Here is a 26879-nt window from a genome sequence, read left to right as displayed (position 1 = left end):
TGCTGGTCGTAAGATGTCGACTTTGTAGCCAGTAATGGACATTTGAACTATTTTATAAACCAATATTTTTCTAGACTTTTATAACATAACTGATATTTTGTAAAGCAAACAATTAATCCTCAAATGAAGACGAGGAATACCATAGATCCTTTTTTATGTAAGACTATAAAATCTTGCATGTAGGGTGTAACTTCAGAAGCTCTACTTAACCACTACAAATACAAAGCATGACAGAGAGAGAGACAGACAGACAGACAGAGAGAGAGAGACGCACACAGACAGGCAGAGAGAGAGAGAGAGAGAGAGAGAGAGAGAGAGAGAGACAGACAGACAGACAGGCAGAGAGATGCCCTGAGGCTGAGGTGCGCACACAGACTAAGGAGAAAACGCTCCTACTGACAAACAACCAAATAAAATTCCCCACACAAATTAACAATTCATTATAGAGCTGGAAGGGAGGAAAAGCAGAGCTGCTACTGAAAAATGATGATCTCCGAATATTCCAATCAGAGATGATTCAGAGGACTGTAACCTATGATCCTGTCAGTGTTAAGCAGCAGCAGCAGCAGCAGCAGCGTCACGGAAGCAGCAAGTCTCATTATGAGAATAAAAAAAAAAAACAACAACCTCAAACTGCACACAATCCTAAAATGTGTCATTACTGAAGTTTCTTCCTCTCAGGCTGCCCCGCAGGCTGCGCCGCTGTTGTGTGCGCTCAGAACAGGACGCGTTAAATCGAGGCTTCCCTCAGTCCTTCCACTGAATCTAGAAAGATGATGATGATAGAAGCCGTAAATCAGTTTTAAAAGCCGACGGATTATGGATGCCGGTATAAGGGCTATAAAAGTGTCCCGATGAGGAGGAGGAGGAGGAGGAGGAGGTGGGGTGGGTGGGGGGGGACAAACGGCACAAGGAAGGTGTGATTTTTTTGATGGATCCCCGAAACCTTCTGCTGCTGCACCAGCCGACTCCAAACTTAAAAAAAAAAAAAAAAAAAAATACTGGGCGTCTAAATTTGGCCAACATTAATGATGCTGACCCTCCACTTTGGATCCAGGCGAGCCCCCCCCTCACCACCACCACCTCCTCCTCCTCCTCCTCCTCGCCCCTCCACTCCCCCCCTCCTGTCTGTCCTCCTCATAAATCTATTGGTTGTGGTCTCGGCTTCACTATCCAATGCTTTGCTGATCACACTGCAGTTGTGTTTGGGGGAAGTTGGCAGCTGGCGGCTCACGGCGAAAGGCTTTCCTCCCTCTCTCTCTCTCTCTCCGGCGCTTTGGACAGTGGAATTATGAGCAGAGCTGACCCAGCCTACATCACCCTGTCTTGAATCTGTTGCTGTTTCACACCGAGAGAAATTGAACCGACCATGGAGATTACACTCCGCATCCTCTTGGCTTTCCTCGTCCCTCAGGTAAGACTGGAGAGACGCGCGCACGCTTGCATGCGCGCGTGTGTGTGTGTGTGTGTGTGAGTGTGAAAGAGGGGACGCAGAGAGAAAAACAGTGTGTTGGATTTGGGGGACAATTTCACTGAGACGGTGAACGATCCGACTCTTGGTTCTGACATCCCTGTTGGTCTCGTTCGTTCACTCTTGCTTTCGATGGCTCGTCAAGTTTGTCCCGAGTGCGCACACATCCCACAGTCACCCGCCACGTCCGTGCCGTGCCATGCCGCGCCAGAGCAAGTTTTATGCCCCGTCTGGTCGCTCCGTCGTGCGCACGCACGCACGGCTGTCATTTGTGGCACCGAGTTTGGGGCAGAGGAGGGTGTCAGGTCTGGCAATCCGCAGCGGTCGCTCACTTCAGGACTGCTTTAGCACATTTTCTCGAGAAGAGAGAGAGAGAGAGGAACGGAGAAAAGAGAGGGGGGAGGCGAGGGGGTGGGGGGGTGGGGGGAGAGAGAGAGCGCAGGGTGTATCTTATGTCTATGTGCAAATCACGGCTCGGGCTCTTGTCTCCAGTCGCATCTATATTCCGCTCAGCCACCAACTTGAGCGTTTCTTTGAGCTTGTGTGTGTGTGTGTGTGTGTGTGGGAAGCACACAGGCGGATGGAGGAGAGAGAGAGAGAGAGAGAGAGAGAGAGAGAGAGAGAGAGAGAGAGAGAAGCAGAGGCAGAGAACTAACTTGGCCGCTCTGCTGTGTTATTTGTGGCGTCTCTCTGGGTGTTTTCCTCAGTGTATTGCTGTCTGCAGACGTGGATTCTCTCGGGATATTTAATAAAGCCTTTATTCCCACTGTGATGGAGCCACTCGCCCGTTTGATGTGACTTTAATATGCGGAGAGAGAGACTGGTACCTCGGAACAGCTGTTTCTGCCAGTCAAATCTGCAGACGGCTGTTTAAGTGGAGAAAGACAGCACCAGGGGCTCAGTGGGACGATTCTGTGACACCTCAACACTTCTGTGTGCACTTTCTAACCTCGGCATGCCAGTCGGGTCAGATGTCCTTGAGAAACGATGAGCCCAGCTGCAGGGATCTCTTGTCCAGCCGCCCCGACCTCTGACCCTCTCATGCAGACAGAAGCAGACACATTCCCTGCACCAGGATCAGTACAAATGACCATTAAAGCCATCACTGTACTTACTGTAGCGACAGTGGCACCTCTGGTGGCACGCTGCAAGGCTTTAAGCGGCAGCTAATTTTAAAATAACCTAGCTGAGACTGTTTCTAAACAGAGCAACAATGGGAGAGCCCCGAAGCGTGTCAGGAAAACAGCTCATTTGGGAAAGTCTGTGTTGTTTTGCTGCTTCTCTCTCCTCTCCCCTCCTCCTCTTTCTCTCTCCCTCCCTCTCTCCCTCTCTCTCTCTGGATGTATCAAGAGGCTGCAGACAGCACAGCATCATTTGGTATTTCTTGTTTGACCTGTGTAGGCTTAGTGCTCATTTTCTGCCGTGTATTATTCATTTTTAATTGGATAAGCCATCGGTTCACTCCCATGTTGTACTTCGATCTTTTGATCCGAGGCGATCATGATTCAGGCTAATAGTGCCTACAAAGACATCATTTAACTCTCTGTGTTATTGATTTGCACCTGCCCCCTCTTGCGCAGAAAGCCGCCCACCCTACAAACACGCAGATGTGTATTACTACGTCTCCGAGGAAGCTTTCCATTGACGAGATGCACTCAGTGACATTCAGTGTTCCTGTTTCCACACGTGTACTTGCTGCTGTGGAAGTTCACTCAATGACACTCAGCAAAATGCCAGACCTCCAGCAGGTTAGATGCATGGCGCCTGGCCGTCCTGTGGCCTGTACTTCTGGCAGGCTGATTTACAGCCTGACGCAGCTCCATGGGGGAATCTCCACCCTCTGGCTGTCCCACCAGAAACAGTAGCTGGAAACATTTTGAATACCCCCACATGCAGGTGAAGACGCAAAGAGAATAAAGCACATATTAGCGTGAGCCACATTCACATGAAAAGTGGTAGAAAGCCTTCTCATCTGTCAGAATCGCAGGAGCGTCCACCCTACCACATTACAGTGCGTGGGATCGAAGGAGGTACTCATATTTATAGATGCCCAGGTAGGGAGCCGAGTTCCTCTCCACTGTGAGCTGACATACACACCTACCTTCCTCTCACACGCCCACGTATGGGCACACACCAGTAGCAGCCCCCTCCTTGGCAATAAATCCCCGTTTTCCAGATGAAACGTTAAGCAGTCTCTCCGGGTGGAGCAATGATTCAGAATAAGCACAGCTGGGAGCTGCAGGTGCAAAGATTTTTATCCCCTTCTTTTTTCTCCTCTCCTCACTTTGATTCCTCCTCCATGTCTTCCTTCCTCTTTCTGTGTCTTGTATATTTGCAGCCCCCCCCCCCTTCTCTCAGCTTTAGTCTGTCTCACATCCTCCCACCCAGTGAAACTACCTTAATTAATGTGATTTACCAACCTTAATCTCCCATTTACTTCCTCAAAATGCTCAGAGCCATTTTCTCACTTCGCTCTCTCCCTGCTTCCTCCTTTTCTCTCTCGCTCTCTCTCGCTCTCTCTCTCTCTCTCACACCGGTAGATAGTGGATGACAGTTATGCTCACAGTTTAAATTCTGGGCCGGCACCTGGGCGTGTCCGCAGGAAGATTTGCTGTCATGGACGTTTATGGGTGCAGCGACCAACAGGCTGTTAAAGTTCCCGTTTAAGCCGTTGCAGGCACAGAAAGAGAGGGACAGGCAGAGGGAGGAGAGGAAAGGGAGGTCATGGTCTCAAGGAAAAAAAAAAAATGTTTTAAAGTGTGGCGCTTAAGACCGACAGTTGCCATGGTGTCCTGATACCCACAGACGGGGGTTGAAACACCCACACTTTATTCTCCTTCTCTCTGACTCCCCACCCAACGCCCTATATTTTACCTCACCCTCACTCGGCCCTGGAGGCACTTCATCGATCTAGAATGGTCAAAATGAAAGAGCACGCCCATTCCTGCGTCAGTGCCATTCATTATTCAGAAGTGCAGTAACAGGTGTGGGGTATGAACGCAAATAGGTTTTTCTGGGTTGTGCTGAATTTGTAATCCTATATACCAATAGGTTTATTATCCAGCCGTGTATATGGGGCATGCCTCACCCTCTGCAGGATGACGATGGATCCTGTGGTTTCCTGTTTATGCACCATACAGATAGTGACATGTCGTGTCTGTCACTGGTAACAATGAATCACCCCTTCAAGGCAGACCTCCAGATAACCTCTGTGTGAGAAGTGTTCTTTAAGACCAGACGTCCCTGTGATGAGCTGTTCTATAACGGAGTCTGCTTAAGGAGCGACAGTACGCCCAGCTACAAACGCTAATGATGACACAAATGAAAAATTCCCGTCGTTAAGACCGGATGATTTCTTTCTTTCTTCCTTCTGTTCCCCTGCCTGTCTTCCTCACCCTTCCTCGCACGTTCACGCTCTCCTCTCGTTCTCCCCTCGTCTGCCCTCACACTGCTGTCTGCCGTCTCAGCTCCCATAGTCGGGCCGCTGAAAGACGAGGTTAGAGTTTAGAAAAATTTGCAGAGAAGTTTGCTATTTAAAAGCCCTCAGAGACGCTCTAACACTCAGCATAAAAAGAGCATGAAATGGCTCAAGTGAAAGCAGCCCAATAGCAATCTAGACTGGCTGTCTAAATATGCACCCTAGTGTTACTGTGGTTCCAACAATCAGCTAGCAAATAGGCTTTCTAGTCTAGGGCTTTGAGGTTTCAGTCTCCGTCCCACTCCCCACTCTACTTACCCGTGCTGCTTCCTGTGTGAAAGCACACAGCCAACCACAGTCTGCGGCGCTGCTGGGCTGTTTTTTTTTTTTTTTTTGGAAGTCGGCAGTTATTGACAAAAAACTCTAAAAGCTTCCTGTAAATGAACACACAGCGCACACACGAGTTCTAACCCAAACGGACACAGCGGGACATGCACGAACACACTCACCTGCCGAGATTTTTTTTTTTTCCTTTTTAATTGCGCAGTCTGGAATGCAGAGTCTTGCCACGGTGTTCCTTTTATTTATCCCTGTGTTCCCCCCCTGACAGTGGTTGAGCAGCGCTGCGCTCAATGGGCTATAAGGTCAAATGCTATCTTAACTCCGCTGTGGGAGGGTGTGACCTTTGAGGGGAAACGCAGCCTTCTTCAATCTTCTCTCCCTCGACGTCGCCACCGCGCTCTCCTGAGGAAGGGAGCGGATGAGAGGAGGCTGAGGCGAGGGAGGATGACGGATAGAGATAGCAAGAGTAGCAATTAAAGTAAATATGTACCCTTAGCGCTCCATTAGGATCCGCCTGTATTTGATACAAGTGGCCTAATTATGCAAAACGCCAATGGACGCCGCGTGATCGTGATCGTGAAATGTGCCAAGTGGAAGAAAAAAAAAAAAAAAACCCCTGCGTCCTAGGAGAGTGGATTAATGGCTTATTTGTTAGTACTGATGAGTTTTAGTGGATAGAGAAAAACAGAGAAGAGACAGACAAACCTCACACACACACACACACACACACACACACACACACAAAAGGCCTCAGTAACCATGTGTGAAGGACACAGCAGTTCAGTGCGACAATGTCCCTCCAGTTGATCACACTTTCATGTTAGTTTGTTCTCCTCTTGTGAAGTTTGTGGTCAGATATGAGCTGATGAACAAGCAAACAGATAATAACGGCAGACACAGAGCCATATAGATACCCAGAAGAAAAAGCAGCTGTGTATCCTCCCTTTTAAAAAAAAAAGACGATAAAGCCATACAAATCTAAAGTGTGTACGTGTGACGAAGAGACATGGTTCGCACCCCTTGTCTCTCACTTTCTCCGCCTCTGTCTTTCTTGGCTCTCTCTCTCTCTCTCCGCCGCCTCTTCTTCCTCCGTCCGCTCTGACAAACACTCTCTGTAACACATTACAAGATATTCATGAGCTATTCACCCTCTCTGTTTGTCTGTCTCTTTGCCACACTCGCCAACATCCAGATATGTCCTTTCCTCTCCTCTCTCTCTCTCTCTCTCTCTCTCTCTCTGTCTCTCACACACACACACACACACACAAGCTCAAGCCTATGTTTGGCAGGAGGCGCAAGTTTCTTTTTTTTGATTGCGATGACTCCTCTATTGCCATGAAGTGTGCGAAGCCGCCAGCTGCACAGTGGGAGTATTCATGTAAAAGGGCTGGTACTGCGGGGTCCCATTTCTTCCACATGAGTAGTTTTGCTGATGATAGTAGCAGGCGATGATATTGTATTAGTCTTACAGTGAGCAGTGCTCCATTGTTGGCGAGATGCACTTTTATTTATTTAGTTAAGGTAATAGATGTGTCGCAGACCATTCTCGAGTCATGAATAATAGCCACTTTGCATAGGTCAACGAGTAGCCAGCTTTTCATCACTGACTGCATTGTTAATTGTAGCCACGGGGTCAAAAGAGGGTGATGGAGATTTCTGCCAGCTGCACTTGATATATTTTTCATGAGTGTATTGGTAAGTAAGTTGCTCCCTGGTGGCGTTTCTGGAGATAGATGGGTTCTGCCGTGGGAGTGCATCCTCGGCCACAAGGTACCAAAAATTGGTAGCTGAAAAGTATATTTGAAATAGATGAAAATCAAAGACTTGGTGTTCTTGTTCGTATGCAGAAGGAAGTAGCAAAAGAAATGAGCTCCTCTTTTTCCTGCCCTCATATTTACTTGCACTTATCAAACTAAATGGAGCATTGGGGAGGAAAATTCAAAATGCTAACAGTTATCCACTGTGCTGTAATAAGTACCTCAGGGTGAAAACACACCACTAGGTTTCAGCCTGACCTAGCCCCAATTAGGCTTTACACACAAATTTAGATGAACACCTCAAAGAACACTTATGCTTTTTTCTTTTTCTTTATTTTTAAGCTCCTTCCTTCGCTTATTCCAAGGTCCTCAATGTAGATTTCTTTTTTTCAGGGTGGCGACTTTAGAGTTTAATGAGGTCTAAAAATGAGTACATCTGAACACTCGGCTGAGAGTATGTGATGCATGGCCTGCTGAATGCTTACCTTGCACTATCCCGTATGGATTGGTCTATCTCTGGCATATTAATATGGAGTTTTACCACCAGGGCAAAAATGGCAACTCAACTTACTAACCTTTGATATTTAACTGGAAAATAAATACAGACGACCTCATCCGTCATACAAATGCCACACAGAGCTAATTGTTACTACAGTAAAAAGTACATGTAAAAAAAAAAACAACCGAAAACCAGAAACATGGGAATAGCTGTGCGGCGTAGTGCAGTCAAGTGTATAAACCCTGAAAGAGATCCTGGCTTTATGAAGCTTATCATGTTCAGTGTCTGTTGAGACTGTGATAAAAAGGTTTTGGGTCAGGTTTTGTTTTCCTGAATGCTGTTTTCCTGCAATCTTGATGGAGACACACACACACACACACACACACACACACACACACACACACACACACACACACACACACACACACACACACACACACACACAATCGTATGTTTCACTATCTTTTTTTGGGGACTTCCCACAGTCACAATGTGTACTGTAACTAAAAAAAAACTCTAACCTGACCCTAACCTTAGCCATCACCAAACTAATATTTTGTCGCTTGACTCATAGTTCAGAAAAACGTTGTTCTGCCAGTGGGGTCCATCCAGACGAACCCACAAAACACTGTGGGCCCCAAGCTGTGGGTGTTCTCCCAGTTCTCTGTTTCATACAAGGGCACACACACACACACACACACACACACACACACACACACACAAACACAGCGGTATTTCTGCTGACCAGTCCACTTTAAAAAGATTCTCATTTCTCACTTCCTGAGCCAGTGTGATAGTGGGAGTTTTCTCCATAATTCTATATTGACACTTGCTTTGAATGTGCTATTTTCCAGCTGATTCTGAAGATAAGTGTAAAAAAAAAAAAAAAAAAAAAAAAATCAAATACCGTGTAGAAGACAAACAGGTCTAGATATATATAGATAGATAGATATGAAGGTAACAAAGAATGGTACATTCTGTATGGTCTTAAACCAGGATAATCATACAAGACGTATCATCACCTTGACTTTAACATTGTTTTTAAAGCTCTGGAGGAAACAGACTCTCTGACGTACCGTTTTACTCTTGGAACACGTGACGTGATTGTTTGAAGGCATCGGCCCTACTTTTTCATTCTCTCCCAACATGACTCTGGGGTTTTACACTTCACTCCGTGTTCAGCAAGTGTCTTTGAAGTAATCAAATCCCTCTCTGCTGTTGAACGGAACTGATAGCTGAGAAGGTCTTCTTGACTTTTACAAGAAATCACTCCAGATTACTCACTTTACCCTTTTTTCTCCTTCCAGCTCCACAGCGTTTCTTTACCCATTCTTCTTTTCATCAGCTCATTTCCCATTTTTCCTGCTCGTCTCCACGGCGTTTCTCTCGTCTTCTCCCCCTCCTTTCACAGCAGGAAATTCACATGGCGTAACAGTTTATACATCTAATTTTTGCCCTTTCAATCCCCGTCTGTTAGCTCTTATCCCACGTTATCCCTGCTTTCGGTGTTGCAGGAGATGTCAGACGAGAGAAGTATTTGACCCTTGAGAAGAAATCAATGTTTTTGTCTGCACTGATGCACGCAGTACTGCCCCTGCTGCCTAGATGGCGACAAAATGCCAGATATTCTTTGAAGGGTTGTCAAGGATAATTGCCACTCAGATCCTCTGTGTTTTCACTGCATGTGTGCGTGTGTGTGTGTGTGTGTGTGCATGCGTGTTGGACTGTAAGTGTGTTTGTGTGAGCATGTTTGCTTGAGCATTTATGACAGCATGCACCCCGGTATGAGTGCTTTGCAAAGGTGCCATGTAGAGGTAAAGTGGCTATTTAAAGCCCGGAACTTGACTGTCAAGAAAGAGACAGGAATCGGAGGACTCATTTGAAGCGTGCACACAAAGCACTATGTTGGTGCCTACGCAGGCAGGTCGCTTCAAGGCAATTAGAATAGCTCTTCCCACTTATTGCTTTTGATGTCAGCGTGTGGGGGAATGAGAGAGCCAACTTTTGCCTGCCATAGAGGGCTGCCACTTCAGTCGAATTCCTTTAGACACAATTAATGCCGTCCTCCATTCAGGGGGTTATCTCATATTAATAGAGGCAGGTCCAAGGCTTTGGGCTTACAAATGAATTAAATGATGGGGCAAAAAGAATTAAGTGAGAAGAAAAGCCAAGCCGAGGAGGGTGCCATTTCATCGGTAATGACCTTGTCTGTAACAGTTTTATGGAGAGGTTTTACTATATTTTGAAGCAGTTTGAGCTCTCTGAGTGGTGTCCCGGTGATCCTCGCTTTGATGTTACTTTTATGCAATATTTAGGCCAGGGAACGCTGTCGAGCCGCTATACAGTATCTGACACTGTCAGTGCGTTCCAGTTTCACATGTACACACTGTGAAGAACTTCTTTATTCAAAATGAAAGGATTCTCATCTACAAAGCTTCTTCTTCCCGTTGCTCCGATGCCGTAGACAAAGGCCCTGCTTGAGTAGAACGTTAGTCATTAAGAGGCAATTGGCTATTTCTGGGGAAAATGAAACATTGTCGGGGCTTGAAAGACAAATGTGACAGGTTCTGAGATAAGAGAGAAATCTCTTTGATCACCGCGTCTTGTTTTCTTTCGATAATCCGATTCGTACTGACAGCACTGTGCTTACAAGTGCCCCGTCCATCACTGGAACTACAATGCAGTGGTATAAGATGCCCGTTAGACTCCGATTGCATGTGTTGTTCATTTGTTTCCATACTCATCTGTGCCAATTATTCGAATACACTTTGATCTGAAGGGACTCAGACCGCCTCAGCGAGTTCCTGTGTTGGGTGATCCATGCAGGAATTTGTCCCGCAGACCTGAAGTAATTAAAACGTAGAGTTTAGTGCACGGCGCTCTCAGTCCATTTGGATAAGTGCTTGGATTGCTATTTGCAAGTACACTTAAGGGCTTTTGGTAAAGTTGGTTGTGCTGTGAAACTCAGGGGAAGGCTGAGGCAGCAGTAATGACGGGAAAGATGAGACTGTAGCTTTGGCTGAGACCTGGAAAGGTGAGTGCAGTGATTGCTTCACCCACCCCCTCACACACGTGCTCTGAGCAACTCATAAAGACTGAAGAAACGCATGGTTGTCATTGAAAACAATGCCATTTTTCAACTCCAGGATGAACATTTTGGAATACAAAGTTTCACACGACAACAGTAATATGCACCCATTTTATGAAGTTGGCCCCACTCATTATCTGAACTCCACCTCTCTTATCAGCTATAGGGGAGTTGCAGACATGCTATAGGCTTCCTGCCGCAGAGATTCTCGAAGGAACAAGCTGACTGAATTTGATTTTCATTAGGATTGCATGTCTTGACTGTCACATCCTCTCCCCACCTTGCACGCTTTACTGGACACAATTTTCCGCTGCGATGGCCCCTATACTGACGGCTTGGTTTTTCACGCCGCAGTAGAGTCACACCGGGTGGCCGGTTATCTGTGCATTCACCATTACAGGGCCCTGTGTGGTTGACCTGCTCAAAGAGGGCTTTTCTGCCTTTCCTAGAGTCCCACTAGGAGACACGCTCCGTTGCTGTGCTGGGACAAGCCACCTACAGAATTACAGGAGCTGTAGCAGGCTGTCAGACACCAAACAGTGTACCGCACAGACCTGGGATGTGCAGGTCACACACACACACACACACACACACTGATGACAGACAGTTGAAGGCTGAGACAGTACAAGCTGATGTTACTGCTCCGCAGAGGATTTGAAAGATCGATGGGAGATAATTATTTCTAATGGAGCCAGAGGAGAAGCCACAGTGTCCTTTTCAGCCATAGCTAGAGTGTGTGTACAAATGACACCTGTAGTATTTGACTAACATATTTTTTCTTTTGGATTTAATTAACCTCAAATGAGTCAACTGGCCCATTGCGGTTATTGAGTATCCACTATTTTGTCAGGGGTAAAACTGCCACTTACGGTCTAAAATCTTTGGGTTTGGGTTTCCCCAAAGGCATAGCTTTTCTTTCAGCTTGGTTAGGGCTGTACGTTATGTTTCAGAATCAGATTTTTACCCAAACCTTGTATCACTGATACTAACCATCCAAATGTTTGTGTTGTGCGGGAGAAGACACATCATCTGGGTTGAGTTTTAGTTATTGGTCATTTAAAACTGTCATGGTCACTAATAGTTTTATAGACTTCCAGTTAAAGCTGTGCCCTGCTTTCTGCGCGAGTGTCTTTACCTGAAGTGCTTCACATTGCCTTATTTGATTTCACATTATTATCAGAATATTTGGCTGAAATTCTCCTTGTGTCCCAAGAGAGTCACTGCTTCAATAGCAAAAATGTAACTAGTGAACAAAAAAATGCCGGAAACACGTATTCAGTCAGACATTACATCAGAACAAATGGCTGCAGTGCGGTCAGTTTAGTGTCTGCCTTTTATATTCAGTGCTTCGTCCACACTGAGGCCTGCTTAGGACCCTGATTTTAACAGCTCGATAGACTGAGGAAGGAAAGAGCTCTGCAGTCCGTTCAGTCAAGCCAGCGGGACTATACATCTTCTATTTGATGGCAAAAAGCTGATATTCTTCAAATAAAAATGAGAGGGTTCAGATGTGCCTGCCGGACACAACGTTATTTTAATGTATGCAGCTTGAAAACTCGTCTCAAGCATTTGACCCACAGTCTTGGAGCAGGTACGTAGTGGTCTGACCAGTTCAGTCGAGCTGAACAGAGAGACAACTGTACCGTGCACTGATTCCACACTGCACAACACTCTGTATTATAGATTGGAGAAACAATAACAGGGTGTGTGTGTTTGCTCCAAGTGACCTCAGTCTCCTGAGAAAATAAACACGTTGGTGTACCTTGCAACAAATATAATCAATATGTGCACTCCAAGATAAAGCGGCGTCCGCATAGATGCCCAAATATTTATAGGTGGAAATTTATTTAATCTGTGTTATGCACAGTAACGGGTAGAGGATACGAGTTCACTGGAAGACCGTAAATGATTTCTTGTGTCTTCTTTGAATTAATAATTGAATTCTTTTCACACTACTCCCTGTTTGGGTATTGGGGACAAGCACATACACATCCATTACAGCTGCAGCGTGCTGCTACCAGAGGACAATGGCTTAAATTAACATGGCTCTGTTGTGTGATTTATGATATTCAGCATTGGCCTAGTCTGGCTCACTTACAGTGCAGAGAGTCCCTCTCTGTCTGTCTGTCTGTCTGTCTGTCTGTCTGTCTGTCTGTCTATCTGTCTGTCTGTCTATCTATCTATCTATCTGTCTGTCTATCTATCTGTCTATCTGTCTGTCTATCTGTCTGTCTATCTATCTATCTGTCTATCTGTCTGTCTATCTGTCTGTCTATCTATCTATCTGTCTATCTATCTATCTATCTGTCTGTCTATCTATCTGTCTATCTGTCTATCTGTCTATCTGTCTGTCTATCTATCTATCTATCTATCTATCTGTCTATCTGTCTATCTGTCTATCTATCTATCTGTCTATCTGTCTGTCTATCTGTCTGTCTATCTGTCTGTCTATCTATCTGTCTATCTGTCTGTCTATCTGTCTGTCTATCTATCTATCTGTCTATCTATCTATCTATCTGTCTGTCTATCTATCTGTCTATCTATCTATCTATCTATCTATCTGTCTATCTGTCTGTCTGTCTGTCTGTCTGTCTGTCTGTCTGTCTGTCTGTCTGTCTGTCTGTCTGTCTGTCTGTCTGTCTGTCTGTCTGTCTGTCTGTCTAAAGCAGGTGGGGGAATGAACAGAATGAATCAGGGAGCCAGTTTGTACTGTACGATGTACTTAGCTTGTAATGGGTTAGAATAGCACAAAGACTAAGGCAGGAGTGTCGGTGCTTGTAATGCAGCAGTGGCCGTTGGCCATTCATAGCAGTTAGCAGCAGTGTCAAGCAGAGTGGCTTAAATCAGATAACATGGTACATTTTCATCTTGTTAGCAACAGAATTTAGTAGCAGCAAGAGCACAGAGTCATTTGAGAAGAATAGAAGGCAAAATGTTAACAGCTTCACATTTCCAGTGTGTCTTAGTGCGTCTCTTTGTGTGTGTTCTTTTGATTGTTTCACTCGAACACCTCTGAGGCCTTTAAATCTCTCTCTCACCTGAACATTTTGCTTTTCAGAAAGCGTGATCCGCTGCAAACAAAACACTGCTCTTGAGCTTTAATAGCATAGCTCTTTGAGACAGAGGCGTCAGCCAAGGGTACACGTAAATAATTTCATTAATAAGTGCGGCTTTGGCCATTAATACAGACTTTTATTCCAAACATTCATGAACCGAAACACTTTAAAAAAGTGATGCACATGTCAAGTGTTTGACTCTGTCACAGGTACTCTTGATGACCCTCAACATCGAAAGCGCAGACAATTTATTCTCTCTCCTAGTCTGAATGTGAAGAGGCTCGAGCACTTAACTTTGTTTTTGCAGTGGGTGGGTGGGTGGAAGCTGCTTCTGCTGGTTGAAAAGTAGTTTGACTTAGCCAAGACGTGATAATGACTGTGTAGGAGAGCAGACATTAGAATGACGTTGCCTAACATCATTTGTTCTTTTCCATTTTTTTAATGTAATGAGAATTGTGTATAAGTTACCAATTGATGAGGTGCAAATCAACCCTTTACACTGGGGATGTGAATTCAGTGTTGCAGGTTCTTGTGTTTTTAAACTCCTGGACACATGATCTGCCAACCGAAGGCACACTTCAGTGAACTTAAATAAATAACTTTAGATGTGGTTTGCAGCTCATAAAATAGTACACAGATTTAGTGTTGGACACTAATGTTGTCAGACTCATGATGGACAGTTCTGAAAAAAAAAAGGTATGGAAGTCGATGCAGCAGAACCAGAGGAATTGTCGTCTTTTTTTCCGATGGATTCTTCTTCCTTGTCAAATCCTGCAGCTCAACTGCCAATATTTCAGTCTGCCGTCCCCAAGCAGAGATGAGGAGTGGGCTACAGAAGTCTGGTGAGCTCACACAGCCACAAAATGAAGAGTAGGAAATGTACAAAGTATGCAGTAGCTGTACCTGCACCTGCAAACGGTCTTTATGAGTATTTATCAGTAAAAGCCGGGGAGTTCCCCTTAAAGGTTTTTAGGTAATGCCACTGATGATCTTGCAATAACCTCTTTCAAATGGTCAAAAATTCCTGGAGCTGCCACTGCTGCTGACAGACACTATTTCCTTTTTTAAGTAGTGATACTTCTGATGATACTGCCAACTAATATATCTGTTGTTTCTCATGTCAGACATCTGAAGAGGCAAGGACACAAGACAGCTGCTTCTATCATACACACAAGGTCAAAGATTTTAGACCTTTTTGGTGTTGTTTAAACTTCGTACCCCCCACTGTCACTCAACGGGACATACAGTGTTCTAGCTGCAGTGAATCTGACTCCTCTTACAGGGAGCTGACTTGCATTCTTTGAGTCATGACCATCTCCCGTTGAACACACCGAAATACTACATCTGGGATTTATGTGCCATCGTGTGTGTTCATCTGGATACACCACCATTTTAATTGCCCCCACAGAGCCCTAATAGGAGCCACAGGATTCTGTATCGCACACATCTGGGTTATCCATGATGCACTGTTTTTTTTTTTTTTATTGTTTATTTTTCTATCAGTTGCTCATCAGAAGAGGTCACAGAGACTCAGCCGTCTACCTCAGTTATTCCCATCCCACACTACCCACTCCAAGACGTACACATTTTCACGCATGCATTCACGCTTATAGGCTTTCTTAAATACACACACACATGCTTGCACCTGCAGGAAGTGCTAACGAATGTCTCTGGACGCTGTTCTCCAGCGTCACTTAAAGAACTAACAGCTGGAGCGAACCACGTTTTTAGCGGCACAGCTGCAGGACACATACGCACGTGGACAACCAAGCTCCTGGTCTGCACATGTGATATAGATATCAATTACTGTATTTATTACATGTAATTTTGTCGTCAAAGTTCGGCAGATGCTGATGCTGCAACACACAATAGGAGGAATGGTAGTAGACATATCTACGTACGTTTGCTCTTTGTCTCTCCAGTGCAAAAGATCGAGAACCCTATAAGAGGTAATTTTGCATACCGTGGAACTGCATCTGCATTCACCACACAAAATGACCAGTCTATCCAGCACCTGTCCTGCTTCAGCCTCAATATAGTTGAGGACGCAGAGTGGAAGAGACAGATGAAGAGTGAAGAAAAGAGAAACAGTCAAAGAGAAAGCGAAGAGTAGAGGTAATGATGGTGGAGTGGTAGAAAAGGTGAGGGAGGTGGGGAGGGGAAGTGGAAGCGGCTTAGGGGAGAGGAAAGAGAAGGAGGAATTACGGAAGATGGAGGCTGTGTGGCAGCACTGATGTGTGGATGGTGGGTGGACAGGGTCGCTGAGTTGTGGCTCTGAAATGGGTCCTGACAGAGTCATTTCTCACGTGGAGATTTACCCAGGCTCCCTCCAAAGGTGGAGGGATGAGAGTGAACGACCCTTTCCACTTGTCATGAATATTTATTTGGTGAGAGCATTCACAGGCCGCCGCGTAGAATGACAAATCCTGGTCCACTACCTACATTCTGTCCCCGTCAATTTCTTCACCTTTTCTACCTTTGACCGTCTCTCATCTAATCTATGGGTCTGTTGTCACCTGGTTGCTTAATATGTCTGAGAATTTGGCGCATAGGGGGTATGCTTGCTGCTAAGGCAGGTGTAAATGCAGAGACGAGATCCAAAAACTCTCGAGAATCCAGGATCCAGAATCAACTGCACAGTGGACACCGGACACCACACCACCACACACTGGCATGTGTAAAAGTGTAAATGCACTGTGTTTGAAGCTAGCCATTAAAGAGTGACTTAACTGAGTGATTGAAAAGCAGCAGAAGCAAACAACACACTGTCTGGAAAATTGCTATGGTTAATGTGTTAGCAGACAGTTGCTTATTTGTACATCGAGCAGGCGGAAAAGCATTCAGTTGGAGATTCAGGCCACTTGATAAATGCACTCATTCACCTTTTAAGCTGTGTTTTGGTCTCTATCCAATGCTGAGGGGAACATGTGGCCCTTCGGCTCCTGAACGGGCCACTCTGTGCACAGCTAGTCTCTAACTTTGTCTGCACGGCTTAACAGGTTGCGTACAGTTTATGGTTTTAGCTCGTTTACTGAAACCCCAGTGGCTCAGGCCCTCCTGAGTGCGATGAATGAAAGTGAAGCAGCACCACAATCGGGACAACCGGAGAAATCTTTTTTTCCTTCTAAAGTTTAACATCAAAATAAAAAAACAACTATGTTGAACTTTAGAAGGTACTAGGAGTTAGGCCCACTGGAGGCAATTAGCGGGGTCGTGATGAAAGTCACCAGCCGGTGCCTGGTTCCCCCCAGCTCATCTTTGTTTTTACATTAGCGTCTGTCATGTGAATACAGCATCTAAAGTCTGGTTGGGTAACAATGGAACAATGGAGGATTATTTTGTTTTAGATAAAGGCTTGTATGGAGCTTCATCTCTCTTGGGTGTCTGCTTGTTTAGTTTTTGGTTTTATCCATTGAAATTATGACACTGTGTACACCCAACAGATGCTAAAAATAAAGATCAGTAACTTCACTCAGCCACCAGTGGCTCAGTTTGTAGCCTAAAGAAGCACAATATTGCTTATTACTAATGTAATGCAAGTTGTGAGCTGTGGCACAGGTCGCTCATACAGGCTACTTTTTAATTTGCCAGAACAGGACAAAAAAAAGGACAAAAGCAGGTTTTTAGGCAGGTAATCATTCTCTGTGGGTCTGTTACCGCGAGCGACGGCTCACACAATAAACATTTGACCCACTGTTAAAAGCTTACATGAAGGTGGCACATGGGATGTTGAGAGACTTGTGTGATTTAAACTGGTCCCAGTCTGTACTGGTAGATTTGACTTCACATAAATGTTATAATTTTATTGCTCCTCATCATATCCACCCACACTGACAAACAGCTGTGATATATCCTGGATTTCCCAGCATGACTACCCTCCATTACCCAAAATGGAAGGAGTGCCATATCCCAAAACGAAATGGCCTCATTTACTAAATCTGACTTATCTGAAATGTCCCTATATGGCCAAACAGAAACCCCTAAATGTTGGAGTCAAAATGTCTTGCACATGATTTCGTTGTACAACTGTGGCTCCTTTCCCGAAGCTCAAACATTTTCCTGAATCATTATCCCAGTCACAGTTGCACTCTAGTAGCTGCCATTGTGTTCTCTAAACAGCCCTTTTATTATCATATTACCAGCCATGGCTGCAGAGATTTGCAGAGAGATTTGGATTCAGGTTGGATCATCTGTCTGTATACAGGCATTAGCCAGGGCGCTGCAGGATGGCTGAACACAGCGCTGGAGCTCAAGTGTTGAAGGCAGAGCTTCCAGCAAGGAGTTGGGATAAAAATCCATCCAGCTCATTATTTTGATGCTTTCACTGGCTCTGCTTTTTATAGCGCCATTTCTTTAAATTCATCCGCGGATAGCCATGTCCCCATTTTTCTTTTTTAAGCCAAAGAAGTGCTTGAGGAATAATATATCTGCCAAATCAAATACCATCAGCCCTAATGGTTCAATCATTAAGTAAGACATCTGAAGAGCTGTCATGACTACACTTAAAGAAGAGCTAATCCATACTGATCACGCAGCTCTCTGGCTTCTGTGGCATTTCATGCACAGGAGCTACGTGACTTCTTGCTTCTTGTTACACCCAGAGAAAAACAGAAATGGAAAATGGATTTGGAAGACAGAGGCATTGGATGCAATTTTCACTTAAGCCGAGCGGTAAACAACGGTGACAAGAACAAGTTTTCAAAACTTTAAAAAATAAGGGAGAGAAATAACAAATAAAGCGCAGTTGTTTTCCATTATTTAATTTTCGCTCTGTTGTGTTACAGGGAGAGTAAATAAGGATGGATATGAAAACTGACAAACAATAAACTGCCGTGTGTATGTGTTTGCAAGTGTGGGCGGATTCCTGGTTCTCTTTTTTTTCTTTTTTTTGGGTCTCCTAGTGAACAGAAGCTTTACACGTGGCCATGTGTGTGCTATTATGGTGAGTGTGGAAAGAGAATGGTTTCAGGCAATCTTTTTTTATCCTGCTGGATCTCTCTCTGGGTGAAGAGATTGGGCTTTGTAGTTGTGATTGGAGGGAATTAAGGCCTGCCTTTGGTAGCTGGCAATAGCAGACAACTGGGAAACAGGTTGAGCCTGTGACTGGTGTGCATGCGTGTCAAGTGTGTGTGTGTGTGTGTGTGTGTGTAGTGAGAAAATGAAAGAGAGAAATTAACTCACACCATCGCACATCATTCAGAGGCATCTCCAGGCTGCCCTTTCTCTCTCACCTCAGCCCTTTTTGCACACCGATAAACGCACTGAAAGGACTCCACCACTACTGCATTTGACTTACGTGGCCACTACACTAAATGTGTGTTATGTAATAATTCATTTGCGTCTACTTTGTTGTTATTATGTCGGTGTTCATATTGTACGGCCCTTTATATTGCAGTTCTGTTTTTTGAGTAGCGTTAAAACATTTAAATTATTATCCTTGCGTCCTCCAGTATCTGCCTCTCATTATCTTCAAATGTGGATGTGTTCTACATTTCTGATGTGAATAGTCTCTTTCTGTATTTATGAGGGATTATATATTTGTAGGTAGTTAGGGTTCAAATTCTCTTACAAAATACAGTTTGTGTTTTCATTCATTTTCCAGTCGCTGGAAAATGCTTTCACTGTTTCTTGTGAAACCGCAGACTCGCGACAGCATCGTTACCAACAAATAATCTCAAAATGAATGCAACAGACAAAATCACGTTTAGCCAGGTTCAACTCGAGTCAAATCTTGAATATTGCTGCAAAATGTTGGATATTTGTCGTTGCTCTGTGTTTGTTCAGAGTGCGTTATCTGTGCACATCTGGATACTGCTCTCGCATTCAGTCACACTGCCTAGTATTATGTGAACACAGTGCGGCCTCCTTCATTAAGAAGAATGGGACGCATCCATAACTTTGATGATGATGCTTGAATGGCCATACTAACATGCAAGGAGGGGTTTAAACTAAGAGTGATTGGCCATTTTATTCACAAGGACCAAAGCCATTGATATGATGATTAATTGTTATTAAAGATACACCCATGGGTCCATGTGCAGCGATCTACAATAAGATTAAGAAAAAAGTTCTTTCATATTATGTTGTAAATCGATTTGTGTTGGGCTGTTGGTCAGACAAAGCAAGCAATTTGAGGAAATTATCCCTGGTTGTGGGAAATTGTGGATTTTTTTTTCATTTTCTACAGTACTTTTACTAATCAATTGGGGAAAATAAAAAAATAATTTAGAGATTAATCAATAATGAAAATTACAGGCAGAAAGCAAATTTTAGGCTGAACTGCAGCAATGAGACCACGACAATCAGCAGAGCTGATGTGGGAGGTGGGAGAGACTGCAGAGCTGCTTCTTGTATTCCAACTCACACCACAACCCCTCTCCACCCTGTTTTCCTTGAAATGATACAACTGTCAGACATATAACCTGTCAAATCCAATGAAATCCTTTTTGTGAATGAGGATTTCAAGAAGATGGAGAAAGAGAGAAAAGGTAAAGAAGGAGGAAGTAGAAGATGAGGAAGCGCAAGTCCTTTTATTTATTATTGGAGTTTTTGGAGGGCGAGATATTGAAGTCGCGGTGTCTTTTGATACCGCTCTTCCTTGGTATTGTTCGTCTTCCTCTGAGTTTTATCACAGCAACAGGGGCAGCCTGATAGCAGGCCACACTGGGAATAACAAATCACACTTGTTTTACAGCAGTACCTGCAAGACCAAGGCAGATAGAGGGAAAAAGAGGAGAGAGAAGCGAGGAGGGATGTTGATGGAGCATTCAGTTGGTGGGAAATAATGGGTTGTAGTTGGGAATGAGGCAGAAAACCAGAACAAAGCAGTGGTTTGGTGGGCATGTGCCTTCATTCTCTCTTTTTGAACGTCTATCTGCTGCAGCACTGCGCTCAAAATGACTGAGGAATCAGTCTTTTGTCTCAGAGTACACACCTTTTGTAAGAAAAACACGGTTTGATCTGAGCTGCGCTGCTGAATATTGGTTTTCATCAACTGGCAACACTTTGTCTCGTGGCTTTTCTCACACTGCGTGCTGTCAGAATGAAGCGCATGCTAGCGGAGAGAGAAATCTAGCTTCAGACCGACTAACAGGAAGGGAGACGGAGGAGAGCCTGAGGCACTGACAGTCCTGGGAGCGCTGGTGTGCGTATGTCTACGTGTGTTTGTGTGGTCCCCTGAAGGCCGGTGACAGAGGCAGGATGGAAGTGCTACTGATCATCAGCCCCCAGGCCAGCCACTTGAGACTGGCTCTAAACTTATGGAAATTATGCAAATGCACCCACATGCACGCGCACACACACGTACACGCTCTCAGAGGGGTGCTGCAGTTTTAGGTACATGAGCAGAATATTGAGGAATAACGGGTGGCAACAAGCAACCTGTCAATGGCTGTGCGCGATGTTTCTGTATCTCTCTCGGGTTTCTTGTTCTGTCTTTGTCTCTTTCTCTGAAAAGGTCAACTGAGGTGAGAGAAACAGCCAAGTGAGGGTGACGGAGAAAAAACTAAAGTTTAGGTGGAGGGAAGAGCAGAGAGAGCGATGGGTGGTAGTGAAGATGAGAAGATTAAAAACCTCATAAAATGGGCCAGCGTGAAAAGAAAGAGACAGGCTAATGTGACGTTAAATAATGTGTGAAACTTTAGTCAGCTGCAGAGTTCGCCTGGCGGAGTCTGACTGTGAGAGACAGAAAGAAAAATAAAACGAGATGGATGCTGTCAGAAAATCACAAGAGAGGAACGGAGAGATGAAAAGCAGAAAGGCAGGGGGAAGCGAATCATAAATATATGAAGGAGAATATTTTAGATTGTTTTAAAGTACACAACTCATTAGTTCAGGCACGTAATATCACCTTCCAGTGCTGTTGGGAAAATCACAATAACAAAGAAAGAATCAACACTCATGCAGGGAAGATAATGAGGGTGCTGTAATGATGGAAAGCCTGTAATGAAATAAAGAGAGAAGAACAGCAGAACAGCTGCTGATCAGATTAAAGCTGAATTAAAACAAAATGACTACACTGCATCGAAGATGATGACAGCTGAGAATGAAATGATGACAAATAACTCTTACTCATGTTTTACTTAATGAAAGAAAAGGCTCTGACTCCCGCCCTCTGCTCATTATCTCTGGTCTACCGTTTCATTCCTCTCTGCCCCATTTCATCACTGCCCCACCATTGTAATTATTATTTTTCCCATGCGGGTCCCCGGCCACAGACCGTAGTGAGCTTTCCCTTCCTCCACAAGGGGCCTTTGGAGACGATGAGACTATATGAAGCTGTTGAAGTTTTCCTGAGCATGCAGGAAGGCAGAGAATTACAGCAGGGCTGAGACGGACTCTCCGCCCAGGATAGATTTCGGAGCCCCACATCATCTAACCTCGACTCCAGTGCAGCTCAAAATCATTACCCCTGTTTTGTGGCCAGTATGACAGACTGGCTTTAAGATGTGCTCTCTCTCTTTCTCCAGGTTATTTTTCAGTCTGTTAATGCCAGTGTTTGCATACATCAATATTCAGACACCATATGTATTTAATAACACAAGGTGTAAGGCTGCTTTGTATTAGACCGTGAGCTGTAATTTTAGGATATTTTGCATCAATATGTGACTTGAATGAAAGATGGAGCAAGCGTGGTGTTGAATTTTGAAGAGGTGCTGATTGCAGAACGAATACACAGAGATGCAAAAGATGGCAATCACACATTAATATGCCTTGTACAGTGATTTATTGGCAGAGCCAATGCTTTTCCATCAGGGCCTTGAGTGTGAGAAACACTGGCACTATACCAACAACTTCTAGTAGCTAGGGTATGATTGCAGGATATTTTGTATGGGCTTTGTAAAAATAGACTGTTGACTTTTTTGGAGTGTGTTAAGTGTTGTGACCCAGCATGCACAATGTACAATGACCCATAAAGGACTAAGCCAATATACATCGATAAGATTTTCAGTATGGGTTGAGATGCATTGGGTAGTTTTTGTGTTGAATCAATGTGAGAAGTCAGCCCCTGGACTATTTCAAGGTATTAAAAACCTGCTTCGTTAAACCAGTTAATTAGTCACTAGAAACAGTATCAGCACAGTTCAGCTGTAAGCCAAGAAGTGACAACAGCACAGCCTACCTTACTTTTTAGCCACATTAGAGGCATTGTTCTAGAAATAGCAATTCGATCCTCCAGGTTCATCCGCCACTTTGGTCCGGACTGAAATATCTCAACTACTGCATGGATTGACATGCTATTTTTGCACAGAGATTCGTGATCCCCAGAGGATGAATCCTTATGAGTTTGGTGATCCTGTGACTTTTCCTCTACCAGCAAGCTCAAGCAGAATGGTTCTATAACAACAACACAGCCTTACTTTTGCCGTTGAGCGTATGGCCCAAACTTTCCTAACTTCGCCCAAGGCCTTCAGCTGTTCATAAATGCTGTGCCTCCAGCTCCATCCCGACCATTCCTGCTGTTGTTCCTAGTCTCAGCTCCTGTTCAAGACTTTCAGGCTCAGTTCCAACTGATACTCCTCTCAGTCTGACAATAAAATACTAATTACTGCCCTTGCTTTGTGGCATGGCATTTATATCTCTTCTGACAAAGCCTCCTTTTTTTCTCTCCTCTCTCTGTGGGTTCACCACGTAGTCACAGCAGCAACACAGGAAGCTGCTCTCTCTCTTAAATGGATTAATGCTCTGATGGAAGTGGCTGGGCTTGGTGAGGGTGGGTGAGAGGCGTGTGACTGATGGAATTAACCATCACAACGACGGGGTGAGAGGGGTTGAATGCTGGAGTTGAGCAGTGACTGATGGAACAGTACGTTGCTAGAGGGAAAGAATGGATGTGAAAATGGGATTGATAAGGCAAACACTTGGCATCTAGGCTGGAAATAACGCCGATGTGAGAGATGGGGGAAGCAAGCGTTCGCTGCAGGGGTCAAAGGGAAAGAGCGAAACAAGATTGTTTGATGTCGGAAAAACGGGGAAAAGGGAAACAAAGTCGAGCCAAGACGCGAGAAAAGGTTGCATGAAAAAACGAAACAGATAGAAAAGGGAGAGTGACAGACAAGGAAATGATAGTCATAGTTAAAAGGAAAAAGGAAGGCGATAAGTAGGAGATGGAATTTGCCGCAGGTTTTAGAGGACGTTTGTATGCAGTGTTATGATTTGCAGAGGAAGGCCACAGCAGTGCTGTGATGGATAGCCGCATCGTGCGAGGGCAGGGCACATTCACACAGATGATTTAGACCACACATTGGATGGATTGATGCAAGATTGTTCTGTTCATTTAAATGGATGGAAACCCATGCCTCATGCCGGTGAATGACAGCAGAAAGAAATATGCAGTAGGATGCGCACGAAGAAGAGACATCAACAAATATTCTACAGTATGCCCAAAAAGATTTCATGGTTCTCTCCTTCAAAACCCAAACTCAACAGGTAGAGCTTGATCAGCAAAAGTGAGCTAATCCACTATTAATTCATTGGGTTTGGTATTGTTGGTAGTATTCTTATAGATTTGCTGCAGCTTTATTGAGTTTTTTTCATCTCTACACCTTGAGGCTCCTAGATGTGTGCATGCATCTAGTTTGGTTTGAGTGAAACAGACAAGCTGAATTGAACAAACAGGGTGCATTAGCTGTGACTGACAGTTGAATACCCAGTCTGTTTGTGATGAAAAACGTAGGCCAACAGAGTATGTTATCGTTTCTCTCCATGTTTGTGTTTTTCTCAACAGCTGAGACTCCGATTTTGTGCTTTTAGGCACTATAAACTGCAACAGGAATGAGATTAAGGCTTCTGCCGGGAAAATCTCTCCATATAGCTTGCATATCACTCGACTGACTTTATTGTCCCTGTGGTGATATAATCCCAGTGCACATCGACAAACATGCGCACACTTGAACGCACGCTTGCACACGTGCACGCGCACCCACCCACATACAGACATAAACCTCCTTATTGCCCTAACTGAGTGAACTGCAGCTGTCCCTTATCTCTCTTTTTGTTGCTTGTTTAGAATTCAGCTTGCAGACAAAGCTTGATCCCGCTCTGTTCTGTTGGGGTGTTTAAATCCTGCATCTCACACGCCTAACCGCGGGGTACACTTCAACTCAATTTCACACTTGCCAGCTGCTAGAATGTCCTAATTCAATTTACCCTGTTTAAGGAAGCGGAGGCTTGCTCTCTGGGGAAAGTTTAGAGTGCACAAGGAGGAATGGTCTCGTCAGCTTTGGTCAGCAGTCCACTGCTGCATAGCTCAATGAACAGATAGCCTATCCCCTTAGGCTTAAGGTAGTGCACTTGAATGGCCAATGTGCTTCCACGATTGTGTTCAAAGCAGTCACACCATGATCAATACGTGGGATTATGGCTAATTCAGAATAAATCAAACAACACTGCAACTGATCCTGTTTGATTGCACCATAGTGTAGTAACTTGTAGTGACATACAAAGCAAGCACTTATTTCAAGAGAAGTGCTTAGTTGCAAAACAGCATTAAAAATGGCATTTAAAAAAAAAAAAAAAAGTCAACAGCAGATTTAATTGGGACTGCTAGTTTTTTTTTTGTCTGAGAATAATTTGACTTCATGGAAAGACGAGCTACGTGGGTCACATCAGACCAAACATCATCATATGAACCTATTCTGTCAGTTAACCATTACATTGACTTTGAAAATATAACTTCACTGTCATCTACCAAATACATTGTGGGCTGTAAGTGATGGCTACTTGGAGAGATTATAAGGCACTGGTGGACATCTGCACTCTCTCTCTTGAAGGTTCATTGCCCTCTGTTGCATAAATACTCCATCAATTTCACAGTGAACTTTGATAGGTTCTGGGTGATGGCACACTGTTGTATTGTATCAGTGTTATGGACACTGCTGGGGCTTCCTGCTCCTGAACCCCACCCTCCTGCACACACACCCTTCCAGCCAGCACCTGCAAGCTTCACCATCCACTCCCACTGCCACTCAGCTGTTTCTGATCAGCTCATTATGTCACAGTATTCACAGTCTGCTTTTGTTGCCAGATGGTTGTTAGTGTTTACTCTGTGCTCTGGCTTGATTCTCTGCTTGATGTTTCTGCCTTTGCCCTTTAGTAAAGCCGCTGTGTTGCCTAACTGATTCTGCGTTTGGGTCTTCAGAACTGTGTGAGTTCCTCCAGTCTGCTATCCTCTCTTTGGTGCAGCTTTTTTCTTCACAGTTTTGAATTACTTACGTAGAGTACCGTACTGACCCAAAAAACCCCAGTGAAGCAGTGAATTCAGTATATTTTCCTTGATGCCAGTGTTAAGTATCTAAAACTTAAACTTAAACATAAAGATTTGATCAGTAAAGCTTGCTTGAGGGAAAAGAAAAGGCTGCCCAGGAAAGGAAACTACTATTTTATTTTCTATTTAAGCCCTACATTGGTTACCTATAAATTTCCCTAGTTATGTGTTTACTAAGAAATCTGTTCATATTATGATTTTGTTGGATTGTTTCAATCAATGTCAACAATATTAGCCAATATTAGTGAGCCTGTTTCTTTAACCCTTTAAGGTCCACACCAAGAAAAAAGTGATGGAAAAATGTATTCTTTATATATTTTATTTCCTTGGGGCACTAATTACAAAAATCTATGTTTCAGACCCCACATTTTTTGAAATACCTGCCTCTACTAAGCGGTTGAGATGTCGTAAGTAAAACATGTTTTCAATAAGATATAGTGAGTCAAAATGTGCTCTACCATATGGTTGAGCAGAAGGTTAAAGGGTTAAGAGTGTTGCATTATGGGCTGTTTGTAGACTTAATGTTGCTAAGTTACCATCTATCTGTCTACGGCATAGACTCGACAGTGTGTGTTAGTCAACAGTCATGTCCAATTTATCCAGTTAGTAAGAGTCGTCTTTACCTTAAAAATGGACGGTCAAGCGGCCAACACACCATCAGGGAATATGATGTTAGATGACGAGGAGCCAAAAACAGCCAGAAAAGTTTTCTGTGGGTCCCCTGACCAACGGCTTTCCAGAGCTTAACAGGAGAGCAGGTGAGTGCATGACTTAAACACAATGAAGGGATGCTTATTACCAATGCGTTTTTAGCTTTTAGCATCAACTACAGCTGAATTTTTGGCAACAACAGTCATTTTAATCAGCAGAACTGAGTACACCTTTCCCACAGCAGACATTTTGCCTTACCATACTGTAGTAGGAACAGCACAGGTGTCACTAATAACATTAATGAGCGCTCTGCTCTATCCAGATGTCCCAGT

General features: G+C 44.2%; 1 protein-coding gene across 1 annotated transcript in view; it reads left to right on the top strand.

Annotated features, from left to right (window-relative positions):
• Positions 1–1338: 1338 nt before the first annotated feature.
• The window catches only part of cdh13 (cadherin 13, H-cadherin (heart)), a 288979-nt gene continuing 263438 nt past the window's right edge, over positions 1339–26879 (top strand). The window contains exon 1 of the mRNA XM_070830937.1: positions 1339–1414. Coding sequence (XP_070687038.1) covers positions 1370–1414 — 45 coding nt within the window. The 5' untranslated portion in view covers positions 1339–1369. The remainder of the gene's footprint in view (positions 1415–26879) is intronic.

The sequence above is a fragment of the Pempheris klunzingeri genome, chromosome 5, assembly GCF_042242105.1.
Source record: "Pempheris klunzingeri isolate RE-2024b chromosome 5, fPemKlu1.hap1, whole genome shotgun sequence".
NCBI classification, from domain to species: domain Eukaryota; kingdom Metazoa; phylum Chordata; class Actinopteri; order Acropomatiformes; family Pempheridae; genus Pempheris; species Pempheris klunzingeri.
Note: the sequence above shows the minus strand (reverse complement) of the source record. Positions and strands in the feature narration are given on the sequence as shown.